The 21,767-nt window shown below is 38.7% G+C and overlaps 1 protein-coding gene across 4 annotated transcripts in view; it reads left to right on the forward strand.

Annotated features, from left to right (window-relative positions):
- RAPGEF5 (Rap guanine nucleotide exchange factor 5) overlaps nucleotides 1-21,767 on the forward strand; it is a 223,322-nt gene that overhangs the window by 65,213 nt on the left and 136,342 nt on the right. For all 4 annotated transcript variants that reach the window (XM_032304896.1, XM_032304897.1, XM_032304898.1 and 1 more), the window contains exon 7: nucleotides 15,892-15,940. In XM_032304896.1, coding sequence (XP_032160787.1) covers nucleotides 15,892-15,940 — 49 coding nt within the window. The remainder of the gene's footprint in view (nucleotides 1-15,891; nucleotides 15,941-21,767) is intronic.

The following is a 21,767-nucleotide window of genomic DNA, read 5'->3' on the forward strand; positions in this document are numbered from 1 at the left end:
TGGCAATTGAACACTGAATATAGTGGTGTATAGACCGTAAGTTCAAGAACAGTAACAGCTTCATCGAAGAGACTTGAACTACCAATGAAGGCAATCAGGATTTGAACATGTGGTCATTAGGAGGACAAGTACTCTAGCAGTGGGGTTTATTGTGCAGTTGGAGGAATGAGAGAGTAGAAAGGGAAAATGCTGAGTAGAGCCAACTGTTTAGAGAAGAAGCTTCCAGTTAAGAAAAGTGAAAGACTTTTTGAGCAACAGATTAACAAAATGAAATAGACACGTGTAAAAAAAAAGAAAGGTGAGAGGCACCTGGCTCAGTCAGTAGAGCATGTGACTCTTGATCTGGGGATTGTGAGACCAAGCCCCACATTGGGCGTTGAGCTTACTTTAAAAAAAAAAAAGATAGATAGAAGATGAGCTGGAGCTGGGGATACTGATTGAGAGGCTGCTGAAAACCTACTTTATCATGGTTTTTGTGGGAACCAAGAGAAAAATGAGTTCAAAAAGGAGCACAAAGAATTTTTTAAAAATCAGTAGGACTAGATAACGATAGGAAACAGAATGGAAAAGTGATGATACTCTTGGGAAGTTGAATAAAATATCGGGAAGGCAACATGGAGTTTAGACATACTGAGTTTGAGGACAAAGAAATGTAAAATATATAAATATTCAAGAAACACCTGGAGATGTGAATCTGGAGCCTAGAGAGAGGTCAGGACTAAAGGTAGAGGAACCAGGCATAGAGAAGTTGTCTGTTGAGGAGCATACTTGGAAACGTTCAAAGACAGAAAAGAAACGTGAGTGTCTTTGAGTAGGAAATAAAGTTAATGATGAGCTTCCATCTTTTGCTTACTTAAGACCAACGTCCAAAGCAAACCCAATTAAGCTATTTCTCTTTCTTTAGACTAAATTTTCATGATGGAAATTGTAGATAAGAAAACACAAATATCTTGCCTGGGTTTGACTGGAATTTGCGATTTTTGTTTACACAGTGTGATTGTCGAGCCGCTGAGGGTAATGTAAGTTAGGCTAAGTTGCGAATGATATGTATTAAATGCCTGTTTGGTGGGATGGGTACATTAGTGGTACTTACAGAAGAACGAGGGGGCATGCGGTGTGGTATGCTGTGCTACTTGGTTCAGTGAAGCCAGCCATCACTCAGATGGTGGAAAAGAACAGTGCTGAGTATCTGCGCTGAAACACTAACCTGGTAGTGGTAGTGATGGAGAGTTTGCGGACATATCTGGAGAGATGAATTAAAATTACAAATCAAGAGGCACCTGGCTGGTTCAGTCGGTAGAGCGCGTGACTCTTGATCTTGGGATTTTGAGTTTGAGTGCCCCTGTTAGGTGTAGAGATTACTTAAAATCTTTAAAACAAGTGACAAATCGACTGTGCTGAATTTAGGAAGAAAGATCAATGAGGAGAGGGGCAAAATCTAAAACTCTGGGATCATTAATTAGACATACTTACTCCCGTGTATTCCTTCTAAAACCTGATTTGGTTTGTCATTCTCATCAGTTTCAGTGTTTCTGTGTGGTATTGCTCTATCCCCTTGCTCATTTTCTTCAGTTCATCCAACCTTACCCTAGAAGCTCTGCATATGATGCTTTTAATGGAATTCCTAAATTCCTTCTCATAGGGTACAGTATCACTCCTCATAGGGTATATTATCACTCCTCTAAGAAATAGCACTGAACTGAAAAAAAAAAAATTATAACCCAAATTGTAAATGGAGTGTTGGTACAAGTTCTAGAAGACCTTGAAGCAAGTACATCCCCCCTCCAAAGCTAAAATGCGTGCTAAGATATATATTGTTTGTTTAAAGTGTTAGAGAAAAAGAAACGTGCTATTAAATCTCTTTTAACACCTCTCCAGGAACAAGAAACATGGTTATAACTGATTGCTGCCCATTGTCAATGTCACAAAAACATGTTTCCTGGCTCAGTGTCCAGAAGTTGTGGTGTAACTCTATCAGTTTTCACATCACCTGTGAACTTGTTCTCTCGTGACTTCTAGCGTTCTTTGTAGTTAAAGTCTTGTTCTCACTTTTTTTTTTCCATTTGGGATTCTACTTTTCGGGTAGAGCAGATCCAGTTTACTCTCATTCACTAAGACCTGCACTGAACTTAGGCCTTTGATTCTTCTCCCTATTTGTCTTTTCTTAGAGTTCTCTTGGGAAATATTTGTTACGGAAGGACAAGTAACTGGGTCTTAATAAATAGGCAGTTGTTTCGTATCATCCAGTGCCCGAAGGAATTCAAGGATGCAAACTTTTCACAACGCACGATCATGCTGGTTCTCTCCTTCCTCTGCTCTTGCCTGTCCTTGTGTTCTGCTTTTGTGTATTTGGGTCTTCTTTCCTTTGCCATCTTACCTGAAGCTCAGTCATTTTCAAGGATGTGCCTTTCACAGGACTCTGTCTTTTCTGGGTCTGGGAAGCATGTAATGTGGCTAGGATTCCCTCCATTTGTCCTTCTTGATGAACCTACACATGGGGTTTGGTACATTGGGGGGAATCCCTTTTTGAACAGTCGTATCTGAAGATAACAGTGACAGCTTTTTCAGTTGGAAACTTTCAAGAAGTACCAGTTCAGGAAGCAGAAATAGCATGGGATTTGGGTTTTGATGAATCTTTAGAAAGTTAGAATTCTCTTAAGAGATTGTGCACCAAGTTAGCAAGGTTTGGAAATAATCTTGGGTTAGTGAGAGTGGGGAAGATTCGGTCACATTTAGTATATGAAGAGCATAATCCAGTGATGATTTTTACCATATTTAGAGAGAGATTTTTTTTTTTTAAACACTGAATGTTAATTTCCACTTACCCTTTTTCCTGGCTATCTGCCTCTCCGTTTCTGAGGAATGGAGAAACGGAGTGTAGTTAATCTCCCTTTAGTCTATCACAGACCTGAGTGGGCATGTTTGCTCAGAGCATAAAAGTAAGTTAATTCCCCAGGGAATGACTAACTTTCTGTCCGACTGCTACAGGATTATGAACATCTTGTTACCTTATATTTCTTATCTGTGGGGAACATAAAATTCCTACTTGGAATCCTTATGTTGGCTCCAGTTTTCCCAGTGGCCTAAAGAGCTACTGTGTGATTGGGGAAAGGCCAAGTAGCTTGAGTTTTCAGACAAAGTGTCAAGGGAAGCCCACGAAGACAGACCTGGTTTCAAAGATCATCAAAAACACACCAGAGGAATTGTAGCACATTTTGGGCACAATATTCATTGTTCTTATTATTTCTAAGGAGCCATGGGAATTGTCAGTACCTTTCCTCATTATTTTTTAGAACTCCCTCATCTGCTATAGTGTCCACAGGGCCTTGGGCTGTAGATTGTAGGTCTCTGGGAACCCATGAACAGCTGCAGTTTTCCTCAGGGAGGGTCTCACAGTAACACCTCACCAACCCATGCTTGTTCATACCTGAGCCAACAGGTGAATAGTTGATTGCTATCTTTTCTCAGTCACAAATGCTTATGTGTTTTATATCTATTGCACATCAAAATGATTTTCCTCGAGTAGATACCTAAATGCCATATTCACACACACACACACACACACACACACACATCTTTTTAACATTATTTACTAAGTCACCTCTACTTCCAAAGAAACCATCTGCACATACTCTGATTATGTGGTAATCTCATTTAACTCTAGCCTTGAGAATTTGGTTTTGGTGAGCAACATAATACATGCTGTTTTACCTACTGAAATGATGCTAGTGAGGGGATGTTTATTTAAAAGCATTTGTTCAGCAAGATGTGAGTGTGTAGAACCCATTCAAGAGTAAAACAGGTCTCAACAAATCCCTTGTGAACAGAAGTGTGTGCGTTTGTATGTGTGTACCTATATGCATTTGTGTATATTAAGGTATTTGGGTATCTCTTCCCAAGGTGAGGAAAATCATTTTGATATGCAATTCACATGGAAAACATAGACATTTTTAATTGACAAGGAATAAAAATACACCATTTAGCTATCAATTTATATATTGACAGTCATGGGTTTGTAAGATATAACCATGAAATCTTATCTGAGGGGAGTTGAAAGAGTTTTAAAAGGATGATTCATGAACATTTCATATAGGTTGCTGCTTTGTGCATTTGTTTAAAATAGAACTTCTAGCTGCTTAGAGGAAGTGTAATTTTGCATCCTTAAGGCAATGTTATAGCTTTATACAATATGTCCACAAGTGCAGAAGGACGAGAAGTATTAATAAAAGAGTGAAAAGTACTTGAGCTTTTGGTAGTGATGGAATAAAGTAGATTTTTACTTACTTCCTGTTATTTTATATTGTTGTAGAATTTAAGTATATAATGAAATTTCATCTGAATGCTGGGTAGAGATAGTGTGAATTCCACTGCTATTTTCGTAAATGTCAAAATGATGGTGAAGTGGCAGTGAGTTGTCCTTACTGTAGGTTATGTTTGCAGTTCTCTTTTATTTATCTGACACTTGGATTGTTTGGTTTGAATATAAAGACTTTGCAATTTAGAAAATCCCAGAATAGAAAAAAGTTCTGTAATGGAACCATTCATTAGTAACTCATTATTAACTTAAGTGTTTATTAGTTCCTAGGTTATTTTTCTTTTATATATACTTTTTACCAAAAAGAAAAAAACCCACCCTTTTATTTTGTGGTCTTTACTTTTCACCAAATATGTTGTCAGTGCTGAAAAGTTCCTCCTGTGGCATTTTTGTGGCTCTATAAAATATCGTGTTCCATGGATTTTTCATTATCTCCTATCCTAGGCATTGTGGTTATTTTCAATCTTTTGCTGTTATAAACAATGCAGAGATGAACTTCTCTGTGGGGAAATTATTGAAGAAACCTGCTTGCAGATGTCATTTATTAACGTGCTATTGATTTAAGAAGACCAAGTGAGAAATGGGTGAAAGGCTAAGACTGGCTAATATTTATTGAGTTCTGACCTTGTGCAGGCATTCTGCTAATGCTTTTCATGCACTGTCATATTTTAGTATCCCTTATTCACGTTAGATCGATGGGGAGTTCAAGACAGGAAATATTGGGGCCCCTGGGTGGCTCAGTCAGTTGAGTGTTCGACTCTTGATTTCCAGCTCAGGTCATGATCTCAGGGTGGTGAGATCGAGCCCTGAGTCAGGCTCCATGCTCAGTGGGGAGTCTGCTTGGGATTCTCTCCCTCTCACTTTGCCCCCTCTCCAGCTCTCTCAAATAAATACATGAATCTTTTAAAAAAAAATAGGAAGTATTAAGAGTCCACATTAATTTAAAATAACAGGTTAGTGTTCAAAAAGCAATGTTTCCACATTATCTTCACTTAAAATATTTTATAGTTACCGAATAGGTCTCAGCAAGTTGAGTATGGTATAGGATTATAGAATTCTCTTCTTATTTAAACAGTTTTATGAAGTGAAACCTATGAAGTTACATTAAATAGTATTTTAATTTTTAACTTGTTGGGAATCATTAAATACTGGTAAACATGACTGCATAGTTTAGCAATTGAGACATTCATTCAGACTGGCTCTTAAGGTCTTCTGGTTCCATTGTGTGAACTCAGGAGGTACACTCTGATTTTTATAGCAGGTAGATCATGTTCCAGAAGTAGGCTCTATTGGCAGGTTATGACAAGGCCCTAAAAAGCGTTCAGGGATAATTTTTTGGAGGGCCCTGAGGATCTGTGTTACTCTTCGTTGGTAGAGAGAATGGTCCTCCAAAGATGAATACGTTACTTGGCACCCACAAATACTACATTACAGAGCAGAAGAGATTTTGCAGTTATAATTAAGGCTTTAGACCGGGATTGTCTGCACAGACCCAGTCTAATCACTTAAGAGCCCTTACACACAAAGACGTTGGTCTGGCAGGAGTCAAAGAGAAATGGCAGAAGAGAAGGTAAAGAAAGAATTCCAATCATGAACGGGATTCAGTGTTGCATGGCTGGAAGTGAGAACTAGGATCCTATGTTTAAGGACCAGAGAAAGGTCTCAGGAGCTCAGGGCAGGCTGCCAGGGTCCAGCAAGGAAGCATGCACCTCAATTTTACAGATGCAAGAACTAGATTTTGCCAACAGCCTGCATGAGCCTGGAGCCACCAGTAAGGAATACAGCTGTGTCTATACCTGGTTCTGGCCTTGTGAGTCTCTAAGCAAAGGATCCAGGTGAACCACACTACACCCAAACTCCTGACCTCCGGAAGCGTGGGATGTTCAATGGATGTCATTGTAAGCCAATAAATGGGTCATAGTTTGCAATGGCAGAAATACAAAATAAATACACATTCCTTGTTGAATACATACCCGCTGTCCCTTGGTTCATGAAAGAGCAGTTAATCTTTCATACATCCAAAGCTGCCAGGCCATAGCTAGTTAAGTTCATGGCTATCTCTGAAATTTGAAAGTGAATTTTTTTGTTTAAAATCCCAACTTCTTTTTTTTTTTTTTTTAAAGATCATGTTGATTTATTTGACACAGAGACAGACCGTGAATGAGGGAACATAAACAGGGGGAGTGGGAGGGAGAAGCAGGCCTCCCATCAAGCAGGGAGCCCGATATGGGGTTCAGTCCCAGGACCCTGGGATCATGACCTGAGCCAAAGGCAGAGCTTAACAACTGAGCCACCCAGGCACCCCTGAGAGTAAATTTCTAAAAATAAATTCTGTCCTTCATACATTTATGAAATCTTCAGAATTCTGTGGACATTTAAAAGTTTATTCTTAAAGTAAATGCTGAAAATACAAACACTTTAAACATGGTTCACAACTTCTCAATGAAACTTACCAGTCCTTTTACATGCATTGCAATGGAGCAGGGGCTGGGTAGGTAGAATGTAACAAGCAGGGGCAGTACTGGTTGTCAAGGAGCATACTCCAAATGGGAAAGAGGGGCTTAAGCATATGAAGTATTAAAGTAATTAAGGACCGGATCCTTACTATATTTATTTTAAGGCCAACTATTTAATTATAATAACAATATGACAGTGTCAAGCAGTGTTCAGATGCTTTAGGTGTTAACTAGTTTGATTCCAAAAACAACCCACTGAGGTAGAAGGCAGTGACTCCACCCCACACCCTGGGATCCTAGAACTTCTTCCAAAGTCACCATAAAATAAATGGAGATTTCCTTCTCCTATTTCAGGCTTTGGGATCTTAGGCTCTGAATCTGTTCTTCCAGGGAGTCCTCTCATGTTAGCAATTTTTATAGATGGACTTTCTGATTGGAAAGGGATTTTGTTGATCTGAATTCATCCAAATACAGGTGTTTCCCATGTAACATTCAAACAGATAGGAGACCCCTAGAATTTCTGGGACCTGACTGGTGTTACAGTTAACACTGTTGACACAGTTGAGAACCTTACCTCCAAAAAGTGCAATGATTGAGAAAAGGCATCTTACCATTGACATGTAATAAGGAATAAAAGAAATGAGTTTGCAACGTACAATATGTCCTTAAAGGTAACTTTTGTTAAATAAATTCTAAATCCATTGAAAAATTATTTAAATGTGGTATAGGGACGCCTGGGTGGCTCAGTTGGTTAAGCAGCTGCCTTCGGCTCAGGTCATGATCCCAGCGTCCTGGGATCGAGTCCCACATCGGGCTCCTTGCCCCGCAGGGAGCCTGCCTCTCCCTCTGACTCTGCCTGCCACTCTGCCTGTGCTCTCTCTCTCTCTGACAAATAAATAAATAAAATCTTTAAAAAAAAAAAATAAATAAATGTGGTATAGATTGAAAATACTCTGAGCTTACCAGAAAATGGAAAAAATAATGAGATGTAAACACTAAAAATATAAACGAAGTTAACATAATGCTTTATTTGGTTATTATAACTAAAATTGGAATGTTCAACATATAATTGTTTACTTAAAATACATTTCATATATGTGATATTTTCATTTGTTAAGAAATTCATGCAGCCCAGCAGTTAGGGCTTTGGGGAAATCCCTGATCAGAAGCAGTAAGAGCAGTTGTGAAGACTGAAAGAGCAGATACATCTGTTCTTTGGAGAAGATGTTAGTGTTGTTAGCTTGCTCTTTTCAGATTTCTTTCAACCAGTACCTCTGTAGCTTCTCCTGCAGTTTGTGTCATGAAATTTATGAGATTTCCAAAAAAGGCCCCTGGCAGTTATTTTTCATCTGTTTAAGATTTGTGCCACCTTTATCTCTGTTGGGTGGCTTAGGTGGCTGTGACATCACCAACTCTTCAACTGTAAGCTGACAGATACCACTACCTACAGGAGGCCTTTGCTTGTTCTCTTTTGGTGGTGGATGATTTGAGAAGGAGGCGCTGGTAAAGCAAATCTTGAGAACAGCCCTTTAATCTGAGTGCTTCTGATCTTTACCTTCCCCTATAAAGCATCCTCTACTGAACTTCGCATGGGAGACCGTTTCCATGGTGGACGGCTCTGATTATTTGAAAGCTCTCAGAGCTAAAACATACCTTTTTGTAACTTCACTCCATTGGTCTGAATTGTACCTTCGGCCTTTCAGATATCTGAAGCTCATGATCATAAGATCATCTCTTCTCGGCAGCAGGGACACCTCACTTCTGTTCTCAATCACAGACGTCCATACTGCAAGTGGTACCAAGATGATGAGTAAAGGAGTTCATTTCAAGGGTCTTATAATAAACTATAATATAATAAACTATTGGGGATCCCAACTAAATGGGAGGTTTCGTTAGCCTGTGAAAGCTCACTGCTCAGTTTGTATCTTATCTGAAAGCGTGTTGTTTAAGGAGCATGTCTATCTGTTTCTTTCTGGAGTTCTTAATGTCCTTACTAGCTTAAGATTTTAGAGTGGTTTAAAGATGAGTATATTTGGGAATAGAACAGGGAAGAGAATTGGATTATGTTTCTTCTTCCATTTAATATAGAAAATTGAGAAAATAGCTTCTAGGTTTGTAAAACATTTCCATCACGGTATCAAAAATCAAATGTTTCTAAATAGATTTACTGAAAACCTTTAGGAAATCTTTGGCAATTTATTCAAAGGTACATGAGGTACATATTATTGGGGTATAAACAGGGAGGATGTGGCCCCACTGGGGGAGTTGGGTAGCATTCAAGAGAAGACAGTAACTTAGGTGGGACCTGAAGGACAAGTAAGTGACGGTCACACCAAGTGGGGAGCTGGAAAAGCATTCCAGAGAGAGAGAAGAACATGTGGAAAGGCCCAACTGAGGAAAGAACATGGCCCTTTTAGAGAATTTACAGGAGTTCTGTTTTACTAAAACTGGAGCATTGACTTCTTTTTTTTGAAACATAGATTTTTGAGAGGGGTAATGGAGATAGAGTACTGAAGACCAGATCAGAAGAACACTACATATGCAGTGTTAGTCATTGGACTCTGTCATAGTGTCACGGGCCAGTATCTGAAGAGTTTTTTAGCAAGAGATGTAATGTGAAATTTATATTGTAAGGTGAGTAGTTGTGCTATAAAGAATGATGTGGTCTGAAGAGAGAAAAGTTAGAGACAACAGTCTGAATGGGAAAAAATGATGGGCTGAGCTAAGTCAGGGACAACTCACTTTTTGGCTTGAGTCCCTGGGTGCATGGTAGTACCATTCACTGGCATGGTATGTGGGACTTGGGGCAATTATACAGGGTAGGAAGAAGTGGTAAGAAAGTGATTTCACATTTGGGAGTGGGTAGTTGGAGCTGCTCATGGAACATTGAGGTCCAGGAGGTGAAAGGCCCTAGAGATACAGATATACTAGAAGCACTGTGAGTAAATGAAATGACCTATGAAGAATGAACAGAGAAGGTCTAGTGGGCTGAGGATAGATTCCTAAGGATCATTAAAATTTAAAATTTAAAGGTAGAAGAAAATTTAAAGGTAGAAGAAAAGGAGAGCCTTGGGAGAAGAGAAATAGCAGCCAGAGAGGAAAGAGAAAAGCCTGGAGTATGTAGTGTCATGAAATCCTAGTGGTTAAGAAGAGAACAGGAAACAGATTCAAATCCTATGGACAAGACCCAGTAAATAAAGAGTGCTGCCTCCAGTTCAGTTAGCTGTTTCCTCCTGTGGATACTGTCTCTTCCTCAAGAAGCTGAACAGAAAATGTTCTACACAAAATACAACCCAGATACTGATCTTTCTGGATTTTATCAGTTTGGTGTTTTTTGTTTTTTTGTTTTTTGTTTTTTTTTTTTTTTGAGGCGGGGCAGGGGGAGGCCCTGAATGTCATCCTTCTAGTAATATTCCTAAAAACATTGTTATTTCATCTGAGTAATCTCATTTCCATTGTTAATTCACACTTTGCTTGGGATCACCTAAAAACTACCAGATCTTTTTAACATGAACCTCTGTCAAAGTAGATGCATGTACATATGGTCAACTTGAATAGCAGATTTTAAAAACTTAAGTGGAAGACCTTATTCTAGTGCATCTTGTTGCTTTCAGGTCACTTCTACCTACATATTAGTCTTTGAATGGTCAGCTGTTGTAATAAAATTAATAGATATAACTGTATATGTTCAACAGAGTCTCCTACATAAGATTTTTTAATAGCCTTGAAATAGCTGAGTAAGCATATCTTACCATCCCAGCATGCTTAACAAATACATCTTCAATGTGGTGACAGCAGTTCCTGGGAAAACAACTATTTGTTAAATAAACTGTTAGGTGGAGAGCAGCAGTGTCTAGACAGATGTATAAATAACTTTCTTAATTTTCTAATTATTGGTTTCTAATTATTGCTTTTCTAATAATAGGTAATCACAAGATTATCCACATGTCAGGCTTGTGGCAATATTAGTTCTTTGGAACAACATAGTGACTTTGGAAAGAGGAAAACAGGCCTCTGAGGAAGGAACAAAGGAAATTGTAACTTAGCTCCTGGGTGTTCCTTCCTCGGACAGAGGTCTAGCCAAGGCTCACTGCTCAGTTTGTGTCTTATCTGAAAGCGTGTTGTTTAAGGAGCATGTCTATCTGTTTCTTTCTGGAGTTCTTAATGTCCTTACTAGCTTAAGATTTTAGAGTGGTTTAAAGATGAGTATATTTGGGAATAGAACAGGGAAGAGAATTGGATTATGTTTCTTCTTCCATTTAATATAGAAAATTGAGAAAATAGCTTCTAGGTTTGTAAAACATTTCCATCACGGTATCAAAATTCAAATGTTTCTAAATAGATTTACTGAAAACCTTTAGGAAGTCTTTGGCAATTTATTCAAAGTTAGTTTGTGAGGACAGTGCTTTGATTAGCTAAGGCCTTTGCCACAATTTTTCTGTCTTCCCAAAATGACCTTCATATTAGGCAACGTGGCTTTCAGGGGTCTCTTCCTCCAAGTCTTCTCAGTGAACCTCTCCCAGAGGTGCTCCCTGGTACTCAGGGTTTGCACTTGACGCTTCCTCTTGCCTCTTGAGCCTTGGCATTGCCACAAAACAACTTAGTGAGCCTTCGGATTTGGGGGGCTGAAGGTACAACTAAAGTGCCAAAGGGAAGACAAAACACTAGAAGTAAGACCAGCTCTTACTCTTGTTGAATTTCAGGGCTGTTTAGTGAACAGCCCTGCTGATTGTTGAAGAAGTTTAAAATATTGCAACATGTTTCTGATGGGTCACAAGGGGAGAGGGACACTTTCAACAAATGTCTTCTTTGTCCCTTAATTACCCTAGCTGTATAGATATTCACAAGAGCAGATACACCCTAAGCTACAGATGTGTTTTTAATTATTTAGTGCTCTTGTATATTGAATCTACTGTGATTTCAGTTAAAGTTTCAGCATCTTAAAAGTGTCCTTGCAGTTTTCCTTGTTCTTCAGCTGCTGGAACTGCTGATGCAGGAACTCCGTCTTATCATTTGATTGGATTATAGCATAATTCTAGAGCTACACTACAGGGAAGGCCATGTTCTTCACAAATGAATTAAGTTAGAGGAGAACAACCTACAAAGGAAAGATGGATTGCCTTTTGAAATGATTATAAGATTAAAAGTTGAGACTTGGGAAAACTAAGATAACCTTATTGAACAGAACAGTGATGGTCAAGCCTAGAGTCCATCACTTAGGGGCCTTTGAAACCACAGCAGAGCAAGTTTTCTGCACTCTCCCGCAGAGTCGGACTTAGTTGGGGCTTAGTGTCCAAAGTTTTTTTAAAGCTCCCCAGGTGATTTTAAAGTACAGTCAGACTTGGGAACTACCAAAATAGCTTGATGAAAATCCAAGCTAGTTAAAGAAAGCATTTCTTTTTTTTTTTTATTTTTCATTTTTTATTTTTTTTTTAAAGATTTTATTTATTTATTTGACAGAGAGATCACAAGTAGGCAGAGAGGCAGGCAGAGAGAGAGGAAGAAGCAGGCTCCCTGCTGAGCAGAGAGCCCGATGTGGGGCTCGATCCCAGGACCCTGGGATCATGACCTGAGCCGAAGGCAGCGGCTTTAACCCACTGAGCCACCCAGGCGCCCCAAGAACGCATTTCTTAATAAAGCAGTGACTCCATAGCTATTTGATAACAAGAAGCATGAGGGGAAAAAATGAGGAGCAGAGATTTTAGTGAACAGTTTGTAGAGGTTTACCATCTCTTATTCACTTTTGAAGCACAAGAGCTCTGGAAAACAAGTTTCTCAGTACTTACTCAGTGACAAAACCTAACCTACTCTGAACATATATAGTGGAAAGTCCCAAGCCCTTTTTCTAGTCTTCCATTGTCTCATTTGGTATGAATAATTACACATTTCACTGCAGAAATTTATTCATGTGTCTGATTTCTGATGATGAGTTGTTGCCCCAGACCTCCCTGAGGATGTGACATTGATAGAGTCCCTCTCTGAAATGGATAAAAGTTGGAATTCTGAACTACATCTAGCCCCAGGGGGTGCAGATCATGGTGGGGAAGGGCTGTCATGGGGAAGGTCAAGGTAATAGTGTACCCTCCTTCTACTCACCGAGGCAGTGGATTAGCACCTACATTAAATAGAAAAAATGGCCAGTAGCAGCACATGGCTCTTGGCTCTGGCCACATCCATGTCTTGAGCCCAATCTTAGAAGAGGGTTCATTTCAGCCACAGAGAAAAACGAAGGTTAACCATCAACACGAGTAGATCAAATAGAAAAATAGTCATTTTCTTATAAAAGACTCCTTGGGAGAACAAACTGTCTCAGACTTTGGTGGTTTGGAACTACACATTTATTATCTCAAACAGTTCCTGACTGTCAGGAATTCGGAGCATCTCACAGCTGGGCTGCTTTTGCTCGGGGCGGCTCAGGAAGTTGTCAGAATGGGAGCCAGGATCCCGGCTGTCTGGTGCTGGGACCGGGACTTTGTGTTCAGTGCCAACCAGTCCCTTCCTAGAAAATTCTAGTTTCTGTTTCTGCAGCTGCCCAAAGTTTCAGTTTTCAGTATAAACGTAATAATTATTGGCAGAGGAGGCCCTGCGTCCTTCTGATATTCCGTTCTGAAGAGACCTCCTGGGAGTAGCTTATTAGTGGAGAATGCCTTCTCCTTATTGTTTTTCTCTCCCCCTAGATCCTTTCCATGATTTTCCAGAAGTTGCATAGGCATCCACCTCCTGTGGGCTAGTGAGTGACTGTTGATGACTGCTCTGGATAATACCAGGAAAAGACAGACAGATCCCTGCCTCGGTGGAGCCTCCTCTAGAAGACAGCACTTAGTCATTCATTTGAAAACTAGTAAATACTTGGCAGTGTGCTCTAAAAAAAGAAAAAAGGTTCTGTGGAGATGCTGTAGGAACATATAATAAGATCTTAGCTAGTTTGTGTTTTTGCTTGATCAGTGCTTTGTCCTTTGTGTTTTATACCTACCCATAGGGTGTTTGTCAAAAGCATTCTGGGGCAAAAACATGGAAGCTGTTGCATACCCCACTCCGCATAACACACTTTTAAATCCTCCCTGACTACAGACACTCGGGGGATTTTGTGTGGTTCTGTAGGGTAGTCTCATTTACTTTAAAACTTTTTTTTTTTTTTAAACTTAGGTTCTTTCTACATTCACCTGTGAAGTTCTCGTCTCTCTCATTGCCCTCTGTCCCCTCCTTCCAGCTCGGCTGAAATGTTGTGTCCTTTCCTCACGCATTCCCTTTCTCCCTTTCTTGCCCTACCTCATCTTTGAAAGGATGAGGTGTTATACAAAGCTGGGAATCTAATACCGTCCTTTTCTGAGCTCTTTGTCTTTTGAGACATTTCTGATTAGAAGAAGAAAAACTGAAGATCTGCTGAAGAGAATTTGGGGAAACTGAGAGGAGGCTGAGGAAGACTGTTTTTGATCTTCTGTAAGCAAAGGAAGGGATCTGCCTCTGGCTACTTTTCCCATCTGTGCTTTCTTCCTGGCCGTGAGCCCCGCTGGGATCTTCCCTGTGAGGTCATAAAATCAGAAAGCCGTTGACCAGATCCTAGGAGATGTTTATGGTCTGCCTCTTTGCCGCAAGTATTTGTGACACGGCGAGGGAAGAAAATCCTGAATAGAGAAGGTGATAGAACCGTTACAAATATGTCAGGTATGCAGTAAGTGATGTTTTTAGTGTGTGGCTGTTTTTATTTGACTACCCGTACAAGTAATTGTAAAGGTTTTTCTCTGGTCATGTATGCCTTCTCTTTCCCATCGCCCTCTTTTTCTCCCTAAGTTGTTCAACTGCAGATTATCCTACTGTGAGCATTTTCAGAACTTGGAGAGGGACTGATGGACTTCTCATTACTGCATAATTTCCCAGAGAGGGAGCATCCAGAGGTATCAAAGAATGGGCTAAATGAAGAGTAAGCCCTTCTGCGTGGGAAGCATAGTAGCCAGGAGGGGAAAACACAGCAGTAAGGCAGTGGTGGTGGGGAGAGAGGAGAGCTGCCTTCCTCAGGGGCCATGGTCCTGGCCGCTGAGAGAGCAGTCCACAGCAGGGTCCCAGAGGGTAGCATATAGATCTACTTTTGCCTTCAAGTAAATGAATATAAATTAGATTAACTTCAATAGCAAGTCTTATGTAACCTTGAACTTGTGTGTTCTCCCTTTAAAATGTCATTAGTATAATAAGCTGCAGGGTGCTTCTGGACTCACCAGCACCTCCAAACACCTGAACATATGCACACTTCTGAGCTTAAAAGACCGTCCTAGAGAGGAATGAGCTTGTGCATTGTGGAGTTTTTATTGCTGCTAAACATAGATTTCCCAAAGATTATCTTCATGGTATCTTTTTTTTAAATCTTGTCTTTGAAAGTGACTATGGTTATCATTTTTGTCTCTTTTTTTATGTTCCTCTTTGGGAATGCTTTTAGGAAAGGATTTAAGCCTTCAAAGTTGAGGGGGAGTGAGTGTGTACGGAGAGAGAGAGACTGGGAGCAAGCAGAAATGTGGACAAACAAGTGGGGTTGAGGGGTTTTAAAGGTCGTCTTGTCTGTTCCCATTTCACCTCCCCTGGGAGAGGGTGGTGCTTGCTTTTCTGGGGCATGTTTTCCAAAATGGCTGCTGTAAACCTGCCAGACTTCAAATGAGCATTGATTGTGTTTGAGTAGAGATCCAAGTACACCAGGACCACCTATTTAATTTTTCTAGAATTTCTGTGTAAGCTAGAATCTTTGAAGGGTTAAAGAGTGTTTAATATCTTTACCAAGGTGTCATGCATGTTTTAGTAATTGATTTTTTGTGTCATTTCTAAGTACTTTATAATTACTGTTTTGAGGCTTTTCCCCAAAATACCAGTGTTTTACAGTGTATACATTCTGGCAACTGCCTAATTTCTTGTGAAAGTAAGTCAATATGATTCTTCCAGATTTTTGGCCTAAAATTTCTATGCAGAGGGTTTTCCCTGATACTAAAAACAAACAAAACCCCAAAATGGGACAGCAAACATAATTTCTATTGCCGTAACTCCTAATTTCGGTTCATACCTAAACACAAAGTACTGCTTTTGATAACTACATTTTTCTTATTCTAATTTGATCTTTTCCCCCTAATATCTTACCAGGTACAGAGAGAACTAGCAGCTGTTATTGCTTTGAAAGCAAGGAAGTCTGGTGAGTAGTCTTTCCTGGAACTGGGTGTATCTCAGGAAGTTTAGGTGCAGAATGCAGAAAAATATCACTGTTTCTTTTTAAAATGATCTATTCTGCCATTGAAATAGCACAGAATACTCTATGTAGTTCTTTAAAATTTCACTGCTTTGCTTTCATATTTTAAGGAAAACTGAAATTAAAAATCAAAAAAATATGTCTGTAATCTGTTGCAACCATGAAGAAAGTCTCTGTACACAACCCAAGAAGCAAATCACATTGAATTTACCTATCGTAATGACAGAGGAAAATAACACGAAGTTGGTCTTTGTTTAAGGGTATATTTTTCACCTCAAAGCAGTTTCTTCTAAAAATAATTATGTAATGACTTTAAAAGCAAGCTTTTATGTAGGACTAATTGCGTGGATCTGATCCCTGATACCTGTAGGACACAATCTGGAAGTGATCTGTGGAAAGGAAAAGGGAGCTTTCAGATACATTTTGAAGGAGAGAAAGCCATACTCTGGTGAAATTCAATATGAGATGGAGACTTAGTGAGGTAGAAAAACACTTAGGAAGAGTGGGAGAAGGGGGCATTGTTTGCTGTTCAGAGGGAGGAGGTCATTGCTGAATAGAATGACAAACTGAGGGGAAATGCTACTTGGATCACGGCAAACTGGAGTAAGACTTTTTGGGCAGAAAGACCATGACAAAATCAAAGAGATGACAAAAATCGAAGAAATAAATGGAACAGAAATGCCTCAGAAACACAAACCATGCATTTTACATCTTTCTTTTTCCACTTAGAAACGCTAAGAGTTTGCTTTTCCCTCAGTTACTTTTTGAATCCAATACACCTTAGTGTGAATGAGCTTTCCCCACGTGATCTCTTCTGCTGGTTGCTTTGGCTGATGGAGAGGACACAGAGCCTGCATGCCATAAAGACAGAGAGAGGATGCGAAGAACAGCCATCTTGACCCCCGGGGTAGTGAGGAGGGGGCAGCCTGGATAGGGCTCCTAAGTGCCAGCGTTAGATCGTGGTTGCTTGCGTAGGTGGAAGCCTGATGGAGAAAGGACATCAGTATAGAGGTTTTGGGAGAGAGGGCCAAGAGATCGATTCTGCTAGGGCTGCTCTTCGTTCCCGTAATCATAAGGAAACAAAACCTATGGTCTGTTTGAGTTGGAATGGTAGGATTTTTTTTTTTTTAAGTTTCAGAAAAAAGGGAAATAATAAACTTGCAGTGTGTCATTGCTAGAGAAAAACAGAGCAAATAAATATAGATAGGCTGGAGAAGTGGGATGGAAGGGGACATTTGAACAAAACCTTGAAATCAGTGGAGGGATGAGCCATGTGGAGAGCCGAACAAGAGCATCTGGGCACAGGTACGTAAAATGTAAGACTTAGGTGAAGGGTTTATTTTTCTGCGTTTGTTGTTTGGGTGTTTAGGCTTATGAATGTCCAGTTGCCCCAGCTCCTTTGTTGAAGAGACCATCTTTCTTTCATTGAATTGCTTTTATGCCTTTGTCAAAAATAAGTCGGGCATATTTGTGTGGGTATATTTCGAGGTTCTGTGTTGTTGTTGATTGAACAGATTCTGTTGGTATGCACCCGTCTTGATTACTGTAGCTATATATAATCCACTTTTCTAGGATTTATTTTCATGTCAGTAGTATAGATCTGCATCATCAGTAGTTTTGTTAGCTAAATATATGTACACTTTATTTAACTAATTCTTGGCTGTACATTTAGGTTTTTAATTTTTTTCCTATTTTAAATATTAATAGAAGGACCTAAATATATATTCTTGTGCTTGTGTTATTTTTGCTCTTTTCCAATTATTTTCTCATTATTATATATACAAGTATATAAAAGTTAAAATTGGAATATCTAGGTTGATAGCTAGGTGTAGACACTGTTAAAGTTTTGTTCTTCATGTTTAGGACTTTAAGTCATCTGCAATTTGTTTTTGTATATGCTGTCAGGTAGAAATCAAATTTTATGTTTTCTTTATGCTAAGCCAGTTACCCCAGGAGCATTTATTGGACATGATGCTAACTCTATCATACGTGGAATTCATATATATTATTTCAATTACCTACCAGAACTTTATAATAATAAGACTTTTTCTGGGGTAGGAATAAGGCAAATCTCTTTTTACCTTTCTTCTTCTCTTCATAGTTTTTTTTTTTTTTTGGTTAGGTTCTGTGAAATCTCCTTCAGAATTTTTTAAAGTATATTGCATTTATAGATCTCTAGATAAATTTGACATTTGTGAAGTAAGTGTTTCCATCCATGAACTGAGGATATCTTATTTTTTCAAATTTTTAGTACTGCTGTGAAAATTTATCTGTAAGGCCTTGTACATTTTGTTTGTATTTTTAGTTACCTTGTGATTTTGGTAACTATTGTAAATGAACTATTTTTCTGTTCTCTCTCTCTCTTTTTTAGTTCTCTTCTGTGATGGTTTCTCAAGTCTTCATCTTTCATGATACTTTTTGTTTTAATAGATGTACTTTTTTAGAGAAGCTTTGGATTTGCGGAAAAAGTGAACAGAGAGTACAAAAGTTCCCATATACCCTCTGCACCTAGCTGTGCACAGCCTTTCCTACTATCAGCACCTCAGAGTGGCACAATTGTTACAATCAGTGAACCTACACTGACACATCATTATTGCCCCAAATCTATAGTTTACGTTAGGGTTCACTCTGTATTGTACATTTTATGGGTTTGAACAAATGTATAAGGATATGTATCTACCATTATGGTATCATATAAAATAGTTTCCCTGCCCTAAGAATCCTCTGTGCTTCATCTGTTTCTTTCTTTCTCCCAATCCGTGGCAACCATTCATCTTTTTGATGTTTTCATAGTCTTGCCTTGCCAGAAAGTCATGGAGTTGGATTCATACAGTATGTAGCCTTTTCAGATTGGCTCCTTTTGCTTAAAATATTATGCATTTAAGTTTCCTTCATGATTTGTCATGACTTGAAAGCTCATTTCTTTGTAACAGTCAGTAACATTCCATTGTCTACATGTTCTACAGTTTATTTATCCATTCATCTGCTGAAGGACATCTTGATTGCTCCCTAGTTTGGGCAGTTATGGAATAAATCTGCTATAACACTGTGTAGGTTTCTGTGTAGATGTCAGTTTTCATCTGCTTTGTGTAAATATTAAGGAGCGCAGTTACTGGATGGTATGGTAGGAGTATTGTTCATTTTATAGGAAACCAACAAATTGCCTGCCAAAGTGGTTATACCATTTTGCATCCCCACCAGCAATGCACGAGACTTACTATTTTTCCATATCTTTGCCAGCATTGGTTGTTCTGAGTGTTCTGGATTTGGGCCATGCTAATAGTAGTGTAGTGGTAACTCACTGTTGTTTTAATTTGTTTTTCCCTGATGACATAAGATGTGGAGCATCTTTCCATATGTTTATTTGCCCACTTTATATCTCTGGTGAAGTATCTGTTAAGGTCTTTGGATTAGTTGTTTTCTTATTTTTGAGTTTCAAGAGTTTTTTTTTTTAAATATTCTTTGGGGAAGAATCCTTTTTGGGATATCTTTTTTGCAAATATTTTCTCACAGTCTGTGGCTTGTCTTCTCATTCTCTTCACATGGTCTTTTGAAGAGCAGATATTTTTGAATTTTAATGAAGTCAAGATTTTTTTTCCTTTATGCAATCATGTCTTTGATATCTAGAAGATCTAGATATCTAGAAAAGTCATGCAATATTCAAGATCATCTAATTTTTCTCCTACGCATATTCTAGGAATTTTATCATTTTGCATATCCAGTTTGAGTTATTTTTTGTGAAAGGTCAGGTTTATGTCTAGGTTTGGGTTTTTTTTTGCATGTAGATATCTAGTTGTTGCAGTATCATTTGATGAAAAGACTCTTCTTTATCCATTACGTTTCCTTTGCTCCTTTGTCAAAGATCAGTGACATATTTTTGTGGGTCTGTTTCTAGGCTCTCCATCATTCCATTGATCCATTTGTCTGTTATTTCTGTAATGCTCCACTGTCTCGATTATTGTGGCTTTCTGGTAAGTGTTGACATCGTATAGTGTCAGTCCTCCAACTTTTGTCCTTCTTTACACTTGATCTTAGCCAAAATTTGTGTTGGCTATTCTGGATCTTTTCCTTCCATATAAACTTTAGAATCAGTTTGTTAATATCCACATCTGTTGTCTTTTATAATTGGTAACTTCTATTGTATGAGATTTTGGGTCTAGCAAAAATGTAAAACTCAAATGAATTCTAATAACTTGTTTTAAAATGATCTGGGATTTCCCATATGGGCAAATATATCATCTATCAGTAATGACTAGTTTGTCTCATCCATCTAAGTAAATCCTTTTTATCTCATACTATTTTATTAGACAGAGTCTTCCTATATAAGGTTGACTAAGGTGATGATAGTTGGCATTCTCATTTTGTCCTTGGCTTTAAATATAATATTTTTGATTAGAAAAGTAACATGAGGGTGCCTGGGTGGCTCAGTGGGTTGGGCATCTGCCTTCAGCTAAGGTCATGATCCTAGGGTCCTGGGATTAAGTCCTATATCAGGCTCCCTGATCCTAGGGGAGTCTGCTTCTACCTCTGCCCTTCCTCCCACTCGTTCCATCAATCTCTCTCCCTCTCTCTCAAATAAATAAATAAAGTTTTAGAAAAAAAAGAATAACATGAGTCAACAAGATTATTTTACAGATGGAGAGGGTGGTTGGATTATGGACATTGGGGAGGGTATGTGCTGTGGTGAGATCTGTGAAGTATGTAAACCTGATGATTTACAGACCTATACCCCTGGGACAAATAATACATTATATGTTAATTTTTAAAAAGGATTATTTTAGTGAGAAACAAAGACATTACTCTCCTACACTCTCAAACAAATTTGGTAAGCAGTGTAAGGACAGAAATAACCAATAAGTCCAACAAGTTGTATACTGAAATACTCAAAGAATCCAAATATGAAAAGTACTAGAGATACTTACCTGTTTAACTCCATACTCTCATCGTTTGAGTTGACGTTGAGAGGAGATGAAAAATGACAATGGCAAGATACAAGAGAGGCTATCATAGATCTGGCATTCCTTTGTGCCTTTCTCAGATTCTAATTTGGCACCTGCTGTATTCCAGGTACAGTATAAGATGTGAGGATAATGGCAAAGATAAATGTGACCCCTACTGTTTTTAAATTACAACAAATGTTTCATAAATGGAAAACATTAATGAACCACTGGCTGTTTGAAAAAGAGGAACGTATTACTATGTGGTTAGGAGGTGATAAAATGCAGAGACATTCAGCATAGCCTTAATTAGAGTTCCAGCTGCAGAATGGTGCTTTCTGTGTATGCTTGATGTGGCTTTCTAAAACTATTCTAAGGTGGTTTTTCAAGGAAGAAGAAAAAGAGGTTGGTATACATCTAATAAAAAGTATGAAAATGATAGCACGACTGGGGCTTGGCAAAAGGAATTGATTACCCTAATATCTTATGTCTTACAGTAAAACTGTTAATTAGGGCTCTGGTGGTCATGCCAGATTTATGTCTCATTGCCAAGGGTTATTAAAACAAGAATTAGTATGAAGCAAAAGTTTTTTATTTAAGCTCACCCTACAAATAGAAATAAAAGTAACTGCCAATCGATAGATTATATAAATGATTCAAGGCTCTAGCTTAGTAAAAAATCCATTTTGTTGTAATTTTCTAAAAGGCCATTAGGATGTGCCTTTAAACAGTCTTCTCCTCCAAATGTTAACCTTAGTGAATGTGAATAGCATTTTAAGGCTTCAAGAGATTTACAAAAATTAGCAGAGATATCCTTGCACGTTCTTTTTGTTCGA

Source organism: Mustela erminea, chromosome 11 (genome assembly GCF_009829155.1).
Source record: "Mustela erminea isolate mMusErm1 chromosome 11, mMusErm1.Pri, whole genome shotgun sequence".
NCBI lineage: Eukaryota > Metazoa > Chordata > Mammalia > Carnivora > Mustelidae > Mustela > Mustela erminea.